We start from the raw sequence: 14,051 nt of genomic DNA, 5'->3' as shown, positions 1-14,051 counted from the left end.
GTTCCATCAGGTTTTGTTTCGTTTTCTTACCTGGAAAAACCACGTAGCAGAATATTCCACAAAGAGTACTACTTACTGAAGTACAACAGGTAGAAGTACGCAGGTAAATCTAGATCAGATGTGTTTGGAGATCCTTCAGATTTGCTGACGACCTTCCAATCGTCTTTTGGCAGCCGACTTTCTCAGTTTCTACGTCGTGGAGTTTGAATCCCATCCGACCTTTCGAAGGTCCGTGAAGTCAGGAGACGAATGTGGCGACGAGGTCCACAATATTTGAAATGAAGGACTGGATTTGAACTTCCTGTCGACGTGGATTAATGACAGATGGGTAGGACCAGAAAATGGGTCGATTAAGACGTGGCGACGACAGGCAGGTAGACCGAGTTATATCCCAGTTTAACGTTGGATGAACACCTGGTTGAACCGAGGAGAACCGAGGGGGAAGATCCAGGTAACCACGCTGGTTTACACCCATGTTAGACCAGGTTAGGTCCAGCCTTGCCAAGAGTCCAGGAGGAGACTAACAATGAAGCCAAACCAGGTCCGTTGGGTCCAGATCAAAACCAACACACTCACACGTTTATCCAACTAAACCCGTCAGAGTCTAGACCTGCTTCTAGCTCGGCTCCAGTCCACCTGGAGTCCAGACAAGTTGGTTTGGTTTACGTTCTGTATCACACAGGTCCAAAGAGAAAAAAAAAACCTGGTTCTGGGTTTTAGCTTCCATCCAAATTGGAGCCAGTCAAAACCAGAACCAGGTCCCGGGGTCGCTCTCAGTCTAGTGCAGTCAGGTTCTGGTTTCAGTCAGGTCGTTCTCTCGTTAAAAAATCGGAACCTGATTTGAGTCCGTTGTGGCTTCGGCTCGTCTCAGGACTTGTCCACCAGCTGAGACTGGTCCACGGACCCCTCCTCGTCTGAGAGACCCGTTTCCACGGTGATGACCAAGGACGCCACCGAGGCGCTGCTCGCCATCGGCTGGAGCTCACCTGGAAGATGGAAGACGGGGTTAGACTTTAGACTTTCATCCCAAACAAGACTTCTGGTTTTTTTGGCTTAATCAGTTACAACCTAACAGCTTACTTCTAGCTCTTTTCTCCAAGCAAAACATTAAAACTGTAAATTCTGTATATTAATACTACATTAAACGTTTGGAAAAAATTGAAAAACCAATTTCTAAATGAACCCATCAATAACTATTAAAAACGCCCAACTTCACTGGAAGACGTGGATAAACTGTGGAAATCAGAAATGATTGGATATTATAAACCGGAATTCAGTACTTTCATTTCAGGAACTAAAGAATAAATATAAACTAAAATACAGATTTCTTTTTTATAGAATAAATAGGTAAATAGAAAATGTGGAAATATAAAAATTTAAAATAAAAAATAAATAAATGTGGAAATATAAAAAAAATAAATAAAAGAATAAATAAATGTGGAAATAGAAATAAATAAAAGAATAAATAAGTAAATAAAAAAATGTGGAAATATAAAGAGAAATAAAAGAACAAATAAATGTGGAAATATAAAAATTAAAAATAAAATAAATAAGGAAATATAAAGAGAAATAAATAATAGAATAACTAAGTAAATAGAAAATGTGGAAATATAAAGAGAAACAAATAAGTAAATGAAAATAAGGAAATATATAAATAAAAATAAAAGAACGAATACATATGGAAATATAGGGAGAAATAAATAAAACAAAAAGTAAATAAATGTAGAAATATAAAGACAAATAGCAAAATATAAGAGAATAATAAGCAATTTCATTTATTTTCAAATTTATTTGTTCATTTATTTCTGTATATATTCAAAATATATATTCATTTTTTTGCATATAAATTACTCTAAATTAAAATATTGTATTGTTTTTTTTTTAAATAATTAATTATTTCCTCTGTTATTTATTTGTCTTAACATTTCAACTTATTTATTTTCTTTATATTTCCACATTTATTTACTTTATTATAATTTCTTTATTATTTTACAGATTTATTCTCTTGTGCTCCTACATGTATGACTCCATACTTTCCTTCATTCCTACCTGCCTCAACCCAAAAAACCTGTTTCAGCAGGAAAAACATGCTTCACACGAAGGAAGCAAGAAACAAGTTATTTAACTGCAAGAGCAGAAACAGTGTTGTGTAGCAGCAGCACCACCGGGTGTCAGTATAATACCACTTATACATACAGTGAGAGTGTGTGTTACCTGTGTGTGTGTCGGTGGTGGCCGTCACAGGGCTGTCTCTCAGGGTGTCGGGGTCCTGGTAGTCCTGAGGGAGTCCCACCCGTCTCACGCCGGGGTCCAGCACCACCGGGGAGCCGCCCTCGCTCAGCGTGCCGTCGCTGGACGCCCCGGACACCACGGCCTCCAGGGCCAGGGCCCCGACACCACCCACTCCCACGCCGCCCAGGGCCAGGTCGTAGTCCAGCGGCAGGTCGTCCAGGCAGTCGGCGTTCAGCTGCAGGGGAGAGAGTATTATCTTGATGCTAAAGCACTCGGACTACGTTCATTCTGTCTACATGTTTGAGTTAATTGCACGAGTTGGAACTATAAATACATCCTCAGTTTTCCTGCATAAATACAAGTTAAAAAACAAATCCAGTGGATCTTGTTGAAGCCTGTCGGACTCACAGCGATGCCCAGGGCTTTGAGGATGTTCATCTTGCACATGGGACACGTGCGATGATCCAGCAGCCACGGATCCACGCAGCTCTTATGGAACAAATGTCTGCAAAGAAGAACAACACAGTTATTTCTGCGGTTTATCTGCAACACGTTAGAAGAACCTGCTGCAGGAGAATCGGGTTCACAGCTGCTTTCGTTTTGTGCCGTTACACAACGCAATGGATGCTTTTTTATAATTTTATAATCTCATAAAAAATCATAACACGCCTCGTCATTGTGGTCTCAAACCTAAAATATTTTTCTCTGAAACAGTTTGTCCTAAGTTTAACTCTGAACAGCTTCTTCCTTATGGAGTTATAGGAATGTCATAAAAAAGAATAAATCTGTAAAAAATATGAAAAAAATGTGGATATATGCAAAGGAATAAATAAAAGAATAACTAAGTAAATAAAAAAGGTGTAAATGTAAAGAGAAATAAATCAAATAAATCATGTGAAAATAAAAATAAAAATAAATAAAATAATAAGTAAACAAAAAATTGGAAATATAAAGAGATATAAATAAATTATTAAGTAAATACAAATGTGGAAATATAAAAATAAAAAAATAAAAGAAACAATAAATGTGAAACTATAAAGCCAAACAACAAAATATAAAAGAATAATTATAAGCATTTTCATTTACTTTCACTTTATTTTTTTGTTAATATATTTCTGTATATATTTATATATTATAAATGTAAATTAAGTTTACTAACTTACTTTATATTTCAATATTTTTTTTAAAAATTATTTTACAGATTTATTCTTTTTTATGGCACTCCTATGACTCCATACTTTGTGATGACATGACAACAAAGGAAAACAAGATAGTTTCTGTAGTAGTATTGTTTTAAATAACTATTATTAAATTAGGGAATCTTTACTTTGAAGCCCATTTTAGAGTCAAGTAAAAAAAAAACATCACCTGGTAATAAACTCCTTTTTGTTTGGAAACCATCAGAAAGTACTTGTAGGGATTTTTAACACCTATCTTCAAAAGGTTCCTGTGGTGGAAACTCTCTTTCCATGTCCGTGTGTGTGTTTACCTGCAGGGCAGTATGCGGACCACGTCGTTGGGCTTGTAGCCCTCGATGCAGACGGCACAGTTGTCGAAGTCGGCCTCCGTCTCCTGGTCGCCCTTCCTGATGGTGCGAACTTGCAGCTTACTGATGGCCTTCTTTGCCGCGTCGCCAAGACGACGCTGTGGGAGAGAGAGAGAGAGAGAGGTGGAGGTGGAGATGAACAAGGCTACATCCACAATAAAGCTAATCGAAAACAATCTCTGTACGCACAACTGTATTAGCACCGTTTTAGAAATACTACTACTGGAGAGCAGCAGTTAAGCTCACAGTTTCAATGTGAACATCACAATAGTTGTGCGAAAAAAAATAAGCATAAATAACAAAAGGAAAGTCCGTTTTTATGGAGGACAGAATCTGCCAAAATAAAAAATAAATGAATAAATAAATTACTCGCTAAATAAATAAATAAAATATTAAATAAATGTAGTCATTAATTAATTTATAAAATATGACAAATTGATATTTCTGTTTTAAGTTGCTTTTATATTTATGTATCTTTGTATTAATTACCTTATTTATTTACTCTCCTGTTTAATTTATTTATGTATTCATTTTTATGAATTTTTAAATATATGTATTTATTTTTGCTTTTATTTTCATTTATGCATTCATTTTGTATTTATGCATTCATTTTGTATTTATTTATTTATTTTGTATTTATTTATTTTTGCATTTATTTATTTTTAAATGTATGTATTTATTTATGTATTTAAGCATTTATTTGTTAATTTATTTATGCATGATGTTTATTTCCTATTTATTTTCCCAAACTTATTTATCTCTGTATTCTTTTCTTTACACATTTATTCATATATATATATATATATATATATATATATATATATATATATAATTTTTTTCATGCATTTCTGCTTCATTAAGCAAATGAGGGGACGTTGTTTTCATGTTGTGTCATGCTTTCAGTCAAAGCAATCAAACGTAGAAATCCGATCAGTGACGTTTCCAGCTCCACGTTAACGGATTCTTTCTAAAACATTGTGACTGTTGTGTGATTTAACTTCACATAAATGTGTTTTTATCCGACCCCAAAACAAAAGCAGCTTCCTAAAGGGAGTGTTCCTTCAGCTTTCTGCTGATTCTCCTGATTTAAAACCACCATTACTAAATATTTTCTGTGCAAAAAAAACCTTTCCACATAGTTGTGAAATGATTATGTCAGTGAGAGCAGCTGTGATTAATTATGACAAACACATAAAAGCTCTTGAATTGAATTTCACAAGCTGTTTGTTATTGTGACTGTTTCTAATCACCTCAGCTGTTTTGGGAACATTCAGTTTGTTTATGTGCAGATAAATAACCCACAATTCATCCTTTCAGCACATTTCCATCCACGGCTGTTATGCAGATATAAGGAGATAAACAGTAGGTGGCGCTAAATGTCATGTAAATTCACTGGTATTGGTATCGACTACTAGATTTCCAGTCGGAGAAGGCTCAACGAGATGATGTAATTAAAAGCGTTGGCGTTTACCTGGTTCCTGTCCCTCGCGTTGGCGTATCTGAACCTCTGGATGTAGTAGAAGACGAGCCAGGCGAGGGAGATGATCATCAGCACGATGAAGGAGATGGACACGAACACCACCGATGTCCTGCTCACGTACTTCTGCAGGTTCCGCGTCCCGATGGTGATCGTCATGGTGACCGTCACGTTGCGCTCCAGTAGCAACGCGACCTCGCGGCCTTTGGGCTCTGGGATCATGATGGCGACCACCTCACCTGTACCTGGAGAGGGAAGAGGGAGGAGATAACACGCTGTACGTTAGTCTGACTGATGATTTTAAGAGTTAAATGTGGTTCATTAGTCGGGATGTCACGAGAACCGATGTACCGAACGCTGCCTGTAATGGTCATTTGGTACTGAAGCGGAGGTACTGGAGATGCGATTCTTCCTGATCTAATGGGGGCAGTATACGCTTACAAGTGTTCTCATCTGCCGTGAAATGAAGGAAGAAGAAGAACGCCGTAACAGCACGGATAAAAACAACAACAGCTACAGCGCTACCTCCGCTCTGCTAGATTTCCGGTACTGTGACGTCTGTATTCATTAGTTTACATGATGCATTTGGGGAAAAGAGTGTTACCCAGATTTACTATACACTCACCGGCCACTTTATTAGGCACACCTGTTCAATTGCTTGTTAACACAAATAGCTAATCAGCCAATCACATGGCAGCAACTCAATGCATTACGTCATCTAGACGTGGTGAAGACGACTTGCTGAAGTTCAAACCGAGCATCAGAATGGGGAAGAAAGGGGATTTAAGTGACTTTGAACGTGGCATGGTTGTTGGTGCCAGACGGGCTGGTCTGAGTATTAAACTGCTGATCTACTGGGATTTTCACGCACAACCATCTCTAGGGTTTACAGAGAATGGTCCCAACAAGAGAACAGATCCAGTGAGCGGGGGTTGTGTGGACGGAAATGCCTTGTTGATGTCAGAGGTCAGAGGAGAATGGGCAGAGTGGTTGGAGATGATAGAAAGGCAACAGTAATTCAAATAACCACTCGTTACAACCAAGGTATGCAGAATACTCTGAACGCACAACACGTCCAACCTTGAAGCAGATGAAGACCACCCGGTACTAGCAAGGTGTACCTAATAAAGTGGCTGGTGGGTGTATATCTATAATGTAGTGTGACGGCGGTCAGGTGTGAAGGAGTCAAATCATTTCTGAGAAATCTGGTTTATTTCTGGAAGCAGAAAGCAGAAGTCTCAGTTTCATTTCCATGTTTAATATTTAACATGAAAACTGGTTTCTCAGCGTCTTTCCTCGAGGGTGTAAGTTTAGATACTAAAACAGGAATGTAGGAGATTGTGACGCCGTGTCGACACAAGTTTACAACTAATTAGTCGGATGAAATACAAGAGAAGCTGACGGGAGACATTTTTTCACAATGAGTAACACTAAGCGAAGTGGACAGATTGTGATTCAGGCTCCTAATGAGTCTGCTGACGTCCCAAAATAAAGCTTGCAATTGGCATTTCAGGTGGTCAAATAGTTTCAGGAACACTATGAATGTCCTCCAGGAGAGACTGTCCTCATATTAAGAAGGACATTGCGTCTCCTCCCTCTCTAGGACTGCCAGCTTTTCACTCAGCCTTCGTACAAACCACTTCTTTTCTAGTCTTAAACTGTATTCAAAACTGCCTACTACGTACTACTGAGGAACACAGTGTGCGTACTACATACTAGTAGTAGTATGCAGTATGGAACAGTAGAAGAGTTGTATTTTGCAGTATGCTAGGCCAGGCTTTAGCCTTTAAACAAGCTCTTAAAACACTGGACAATAAGTCGAAATAAACCCTTAATTCACAGAGTTAGATGTGAAAAGAAACAGACGTTATATGCTCTCATCAAAGCCACCAGACTCCATTTACAAAAACAGTAATTTTACCTCGCTTGATCATCGTAAAAAACACTTCATTCAAACAAAATAAATCTCATTCAAACTGTCTTTATTCTAACAATCGCCAACTCTGGTTTGGTCGAAGTAAATCCTTAACTCACCATGTTAAATGTTAAAAGAAACAGACGTTATATGCGCTCATCAAAGCCACCAGACTCCATTGACAAAAACAGTAATTTTAACTTGCTCATTGTCGTAAATGACACTTAATTTCAACAAAATAAATCTCATCCAAACTGTCTTTATTCCAACAATCACCAACTCTGGTTTGGTCAAAATAAATCCTTAATTCACAGAGTTAGATGTGAAAAGAAACCGCAGTAATATGCTCTCCTCAAAGCCACCAGACTCCATTGACAGAAAGTTATTTTACCTCGCTGATAATCGAAACACACGTCATTCAGACTCTTATCAAAACCGTCTTTGTTAGTGTTTCCACTGTTCCAACAATCACCAACTCCAAGTAACAGATATAAAAAAAAGTCGTAACCACCGTAACATCTTCACCGTTTACTAACCCTGTTTCTGGTGCCGGCCGGCACGTCCGTGACGTCGAGGAGTCTATCGCCTATTTTGAGCGGGTTTTCCTGTATATACGCACTACGTTTGGTGGGAAAAGGGTATTTCTGAAGCCCACTGATCAGCTCTCACCTCCTCCGAGTCTGGCAGTAAGTAAGTATGATATTAACTCGTGACGTGAGCCTTCAGATAACCCCCTCTCTTTCAACCAATCAATCAAATACTAGCGTGCTAGGTCGTCTTGGGGACGCAGCCTCTGGTAATAATGATGATAAGAACGAGTTTGCTCAAACATTGGTCGGAACATATGCAAACCTAAACCCTTGAATTTTAGGTATGGAACAACAAATAAACAGACGTATTGATATCAGTATTCTGAGGAAACTAAGAGGTAACTTGTTTGTGTTTTTGTTCAGAGGTTGGTGAACTCGCTCCGTCTGTCTTTGTGTGTTCAGTTTGTCCAGCCACAAGTTGGATAAATTCCCCCCCGAGGCCGACACTGAACTCACATTAACCCCAACAAACACACCAACAGCAACAAAATCAATTAGTCTCTGCCTAAAAATAAACACTGGGATCAATATCTCTCTCCCACACAGTCGTACTTCCATCCCCTCTTTAACCTTTAAACATTAAACCAACTATAAACCCTCAAACAGCCTTTTAAAGAAGTGAGAACTCTTTCAAAACAACGTCTAAAACTTGATCCTCATAAAGATAAACGATCGTGTTTCTCTGTACAGACTGAAGACCACTTCCTGTTTTGATGGTGTGAAACAACCCGACCAATCAGATACAACGTTCTGTCTCTATATTCTAAATGTTATATAAACATCCTGCATGTCATTACTCTAGAAAACACTTCTGTGGTGGCAGAAAACCAGTGATGGAGGAAGTATTCAGATACTTTGCTGCAGTTAAAGTACTAATACCACACTGCAAAAAATAGGGATGTTAATAATTAACCAACATTAAGAATTCAAAACTCAGAGGAGCGGCTCGTCACTTAAAGGAGAATAGCTGGTCCACCTTAACAGTCCACCTTAAGTGGCAAGACTCAAGTACCTCAAACGTGTACTTTAGTGGAGTACTTTAGTGAATGTACTTAGTTACATTCCACCACTGTGTGAAAACAAACTAGCTCGTTGTTGTGAGCAGCTTTAAACTAATCAGTGGGATGAAGTGAGGAATGATGAAACCAGCTGATTCCAGGTGGATTAACGGCTGAAAGGTCCGACTGAAACTGGGATGAACCCGTCAGACGACACCGTACCCGTCTGGTCTCTTTTAACACTTTTAAAGTTTCTCTCCACTCAGAAATCAGTTTTTCAGTTTCACGTTCACTTTGAATCTCAGTTTAACATGTTCAATGTTCACCAACGAGCACCATTCAAGTACAGTTTTGGGGTACATGTACTTTAGTTAAGGATTTCCATTTTCTGCTAATTTACTTCTATTCCACCACTTTTTACTGCAAGAAAACGATTTTATTATTAATATTTTTCACTATTTTCTGACTTTTATAGAAATGAAATCAAGAAAGCAACCATCAGATTAATTGATAAAATAATATAACGTATATTTTTAACTATTTTCTGACTTTTAAAGACAATGAACCGAGAAAACACCCAGAAGGTTAATGGCTAAAACTAAATAACATTTAGACTTATAACTTTTTTCTTCTTTTTTTTTTTACAATTTTCTGAATTTTATAAACAATTAACTGAGAAAGCAGCTATCAGATTAATTGCTAAAATAATATAACGTAATTTTTTTTTACAATTTTCTGATTTTCAATCGGGAAAGGAACCAGCAGATTAATTGATAATGACAATAATCATTAGTTGCAGACCTAGACAAGTATAAAAACCAGCATTTAATAATAATCGTATCAGAATCAGATAAAATCCACGGCACAAGTTGGATTTTGAGCCCGACACAGATGCTGTTTCTTGGGGAAGTCTATGTAAAGATTCCCAGGAAGGCAGAGGGAACTCTTTCCTAGAATATGAACTCCAGCTCACGTCAGAAAATGACCCAGACAATAAAACAGCCTCATGAGAAAGTAGATTTAAAGCAAACACACACTCTGCTGTTGGTTATTTCTGGGTCTGGGGACCTCCGGGGAACCCTGAAGGAGTTTCCAGCTGACGGAGGAACAGCTGTGAGTCTGTTACTTCACTGACGGAGTGAATAAAAACAACAGTTCTCCGTCTGATACGACAGCACGGTCCGTCTGCTGTAACTCAACTCTTCAACATCAGAACTGATGAGTTTCTCAGATCTAATCAGAGGAGCATGTTTTCTATCACCAGTTGACACAGAGTCTGTATTCTAACTATTATTATGCATCAAATAATACAATATACTATACTATAAACTACTGTTACGACACAGTAGTTCACTGGTCCAGCTGATTACCAGTTCAGACAGACTGGGATCTAGAGCGCCAACGATTAATTGATTATTTTGATAGTCGTTCAATCAGTTTGAGTACTTTTCTAAGAAATAAAGTATCTACATTCTCTGTTTCCAGCTTCTTAAATGTGAATATGTTCTGGTTTCTTTACTGCTCTATGACAGTAAACTGAATATCTTTGAGTTGTGGACAAAACAAGACATTTGAGGACGTCGTCTTGAGCTTTGGGAAACACTGATCAACATTTTCTGACATTTTATAGACCAAACAATTAATCGATTAATTAAGAAAATAGTCAACAGATTAATGGACAATGATAATAAACGTTAGTTGCAGCCCGACTGGGTCACTTTTCTCAACTAAAGCTGCAAGAATAAAGGATTATTTTCTTGATTGATCAAACAAATAAAATCCAGGGAACTTGTAAAATTAAATATATTTTTTATAAATAGTTTATACAAATTGACTTGACTTTTGCAGTGCTTGCTTTTTATTTTTTATTTTCTCTCACCGTTTTTATTCTTATGCACCAAAACACCAAAGTAAATATTTGTTGCATGTATAAAAATAAAGCCGATTCGGACTGTTGGGTCGATATAAAGGTCACATTAGTGAAAAGTGCAACTCAAAGAAATTCAGTTCACCACGGTACAAAAACCCAAAGATAAGCAGCAAACTCTAACATTACCTCAGCAGGAAATGTTTCAAGATAAAATAAGATAAGATAAGAGGAGGATTGTTGTGCAACATTTGCAGTAGGAAGGAGTGCAAATATAAAAAGAGTGCAAGTATTAAAATAGAAATAAACAAAATATAAACCAGGTTAACGGAGAAGATCATAAATTGTTTATATCTTAAGTTGCATATAGATATGTTATGTATAAATCTCATGTACTGGTTAGTGTTATTTCAGCTCTATTTGCAACAAAACTTCAAAATGCACTCATGTAGATAGAAGTCACATCCATCAGATACATATCTATATGCAACTCACCAATAAGCAACTTAAGATATGAACAATTTATGATCCTCACCGTTAACCTGGTTTATATTTTTTGTTTATTGGTATTTTTATACTTGCACTCTTTATATTTGCACTCCTTCCTACTGCAAATGTTGCACAACTGTTTTCCTCTTATCTTATTTTATCTTGAAACATTTCCTGGTGATAAAATGTTAGAATTTGCTGCTTACAGTATCTCTGTTTTTTTTGTACCTTGGTAAACTGAATTTCTTTGAGTTGCATTTTTCAGTCAGAATCAGTCAGAAAAGTTTGTTTATCAATTGTTCTGCACCTGCATATCTTACCTACTGTCACCATATTCACATGTATAATATAATTTATATTTCAGTGAAAATATTAACATAAATCCCTCTGATTCTTGATTTTAAGAGAACATTGTTTAGTCATATTTATAATAATATAAGGAGTGCATACCTGGATGAGGCATGGTGATGGTTTCATTAGGATTCTTGATTTTAAGAGAACATTGTTTAGTCAAATAAACAATGCATGCATGCATTGTTTAGTCAGATGCATAATAAAATAAGGAGTGTACTTCAATTGAAATTACAGTTTAACATGAAGTCTCGTTTTGTTTTTTTTGTGTTTTCTCTGTGAAATTTTGTGTAAAAACAAAGAGACAGCTGTAAAATTAAAATACAGTAGGAAAGAATGTGATGATGATTGTATAAATTGCTGAAACTGCACTAAAAACTAAGTTCTTGATATTAATAGAACATTGTTTAGTCAGATGCATGCATGTATGCATCTGACTAAAACATTCATGCATACTAAACAATGCATGTATGCATGCATTGTTTAGTATGCATGCATAATACAATATAAGGAGTGTTACCTGGATGAGGCATGGTGATGGTCTCGTTGGGATTATAAGAGAACATACAGTATGTATAGTAGTATAAGGAGTTTATACCTGGATGATGCATGGTGATGGTCTCGTTGGGGTTATTGATATTAAGAGATGTATAGTAGTATAAGGAGTTTATACCTGCATGATGCATGGTGATGGTCTCGTTGGGATTAGGATTATAAAAGAACATATATATAGTAATATAAACAGTATACCTGGATGATGCATGGTGATGGTCTCGTTGGGATTAGGATTATAAAAGAACAGATGTATAGTAATATAAACAGTATACCTGGATGATGCATGGTGATGGTCTCGTTGGGGTTATTCGCCCCCACATTGAAGATGACCACGGCGGAGGCGTTGTGGGCTGCAGCGTGGCGGATCTTCTCCCTGCAGGTGCAGTTCCCCTGGGCGATCAGAGCCACCCAGGACCCGGTACCAGTCCCAGCCTGGGCGGGCAGCAGGAACCGGGTGTTGGGGTCGCAGGCCTGCCGGTCGTGGCTCGCTGCCGGTAGCACCACCACCCCCTTGGCGTCCCTCTTCGGACTGTGCTCTCCGTAGCGGCCGCACTCCGTCTTCTCGGTGCGCAGCTCCGAGGTGGCCGGATCCACGTAGGTGATGTTCACGAAGGCGGTGTACCACTCCTCCCGCTCGGCCACCGTGAAGTCCAGGCACAGCAGGTGCACGAAGCAGAAGGACAGCAGCCAGGTGGAGAGAGCCAGGCTGCGGCAGGCCGCCACCAGAGAGCCCGGGGCCATGGTGGAGCTTCACCCGGCAGAGAGGAGCCTTCAGCCGGGGAGAGATGATGAGATCCTCCGGTCCGCTGGAGGTCTGACTACTCCACCATGCTACCGACTAAAACACCCACAACACGCACAGATAAAGACACTGTTACCCGGTTAAACGACGGGATTCAACCGGTACCGAGTCACAACACCGGGAGGTGAATTTACCAAAGTTAACAGTTAACATTTAGTTAAACATTCAGAGCTGAACGCAGCAGGCCAGATGAGATGCATTGTTTTGACTGGGCCTGAGCGGACCACTGTTAAGGTAGCACCACTAATGAGATACAGGATTTCCGGTTATGTGCTTCAAAATAAAAGTCGTGACATTTCTGTTTGAAAAGCTTGTATTGCTAAAGTAAAGCTTTAATCACTCGCAATGTTATAAAATTATATCATGCTTTGAGAAAGAAATTGTTGACAGATATAATTCCATTTATTTCATAAATACAAAGAAATAAGGCTTTTTTTGGGTAAATTTACACTTGTGAATGTGGAACTTCGCGAGAATTAAAATGAAATTATTAAGAAAAAAATGCATTACTGTCTTTGTCACTGTAACCATCTGAGAAAATGTTAACAAGTATAAAATTATTGACATCTTTCCATAATTCACATGTAAATTTACAGGACCAGAATAAATGAGAGCAAATTTCAGGATGTGATTCACAGAAGGAACAATTTACATCTATATGTCACTCTTTAACTTCTGTAAGAAATCTTTCACTGGATAAAATCTGTCAACAATTTCTTCCTCACAAAACAAAAAAGCAATGAAAACACTGAATGTATGCAATATCTTTAAAGTTTTTAAGAGAAATTATTGTCTCGCGTGGTCTTTTTTTTATTATTATGTATTTATTTATTTATTTTTATTGTTTTTTTAAATTATTTTATGTTGGTTTTGTTTCATTTCTGTTGTCCTTTTATGTTTGGCACAGCTCTTTGTTAATTTGTTTTCTTTTTTATGTAAATGTTTTTAATGTTTTCTACTGTTACTATGGATACTCTAATTTTGAAATAAAAAAAATTAAAAAATGTTTTTTTAAAAAAAACTTTTAGTTTGAAGTACATAGAAGTTTGATTTCCGTTATGAAGGCGTCCAATATGACTGGGCCTGAGCGGACCATTGTTAAGGTAGCACTACTAATGAGATACAGGATTTCCGGTTGCTTCATATAAAATAAAAGCCGTGACATTTCTGTTTGAAGGCTTGTATTGCTAAATTAAAAATGTTATCACTCACAATGTTATAAAATCATT

At 37.6% G+C, this 14,051-nt stretch overlaps 1 protein-coding gene across 1 annotated transcript; it reads right to left on the bottom strand.

Moving 5' to 3' along the window:
- Positions 1 to 4: 4 nt before the first annotated feature.
- Positions 5 to 13,113, bottom strand: rnf150b (ring finger protein 150b). Its single transcript, XM_074624711.1, has 6 exons — positions 12,293 to 13,113; positions 5,250 to 5,500; positions 3,722 to 3,876; positions 2,641 to 2,737; positions 2,215 to 2,467; positions 5 to 986 (listed from the first exon to the last, which is right to left on the bottom strand). The coding sequence occupies exons 1-6, from the start codon at positions 12,759 to 12,761 to the stop codon at positions 868 to 870; spliced, it is 1,344 nt and encodes a 447-aa protein (XP_074480812.1). The 5' UTR covers positions 12,762 to 13,113; the 3' UTR covers positions 5 to 867.
- Positions 13,114 to 14,051: the final 938 nt, after the last annotated feature.

The sequence above is a fragment of the Sebastes fasciatus genome, chromosome 22 (assembly GCF_043250625.1).
Source record: "Sebastes fasciatus isolate fSebFas1 chromosome 22, fSebFas1.pri, whole genome shotgun sequence".
NCBI classification, from domain to species: Eukaryota; Metazoa; Chordata; class Actinopteri; order Perciformes; family Sebastidae; genus Sebastes; species Sebastes fasciatus.
The sequence above is the reverse complement of the archived record's forward strand: the minus strand, read 5'-3'. Positions and strand labels throughout refer to the sequence as shown.

Bases quoted from the DNA above. Each gene is read 5' to 3' on its own strand.
- rnf150b (XM_074624711.1), bottom strand. From the start codon at position 12,761: ATGGCCCCGGGCTCTCTGGTGGCGGCCTGCCGCAGCCTGGCTCTCTCC. The intron at 2,738-3,721 runs GTAAACACACAC...TCTTCTTTGCAG, and splicing joins GTCCGCATACTGCCCTGCAG to ACATTTGTTCCATAAGAGCT. The intron at 2,468-2,640 runs GTGAGTCCGACA...TCTCCCCTGCAG, and splicing joins TCAAAGCCCTGGGCATCGCT to CTGAACGCCGACTGCCTGGA.